This window comes from Buceros rhinoceros, unplaced genomic scaffold (assembly GCF_000710305.1).
Source record: "Buceros rhinoceros silvestris isolate BGI_N320 unplaced genomic scaffold, ASM71030v1 scaffold3060, whole genome shotgun sequence".
Lineage (NCBI taxonomy): Eukaryota > Metazoa > Chordata > Aves > Bucerotiformes > Bucerotidae > Buceros > Buceros rhinoceros.
Window position 1 is genome coordinate 113,276 of NW_010387735.1, and position 287 is coordinate 113,562.

Genomic DNA, 287 nt, shown 5'->3' on the forward strand with positions numbered 1-287 from the left:
ACAAGGTGCCTTTTCTTCTCTTCCCTCTTCCACAGCGTCCAACTACCAGCGCAGGCTATACAAGAGGAGCCCCAGGAGCCAGTCGAGACCCAGCGGCAGAGCCGTGCACAGACCCACCCATTAGAGCGGGGCGAGAGAGACCGAGGGGGAAAGAGAGAAAGAGATTTTTAATGGAACATTTATATTAACAGAGTCGATTTCTTCTTCTTGTTGTTGCTTTTTTGTCATATAAGGAAAAAAAAATTATATTAAAGACAAACCCACCTTTGTGTATATATATATAAAAA

General features: G+C 43.6%; 1 protein-coding gene across 1 annotated transcript in view; it reads left to right on the forward strand.

The window, feature by feature from the left end:
- Window positions 1-243, forward strand: part of ACAN (aggrecan) — a 27,761-nt gene extending 27,518 nt beyond the window's left edge. The window contains exon 18 of the mRNA XM_010131873.1: window positions 36-243. Coding sequence (XP_010130175.1) covers window positions 36-124 — 89 coding nt within the window. The 3' untranslated portion in view covers window positions 125-243. The remainder of the gene's footprint in view (window positions 1-35) is intronic.
- Window positions 244-287: the final 44 nt, after the last annotated feature.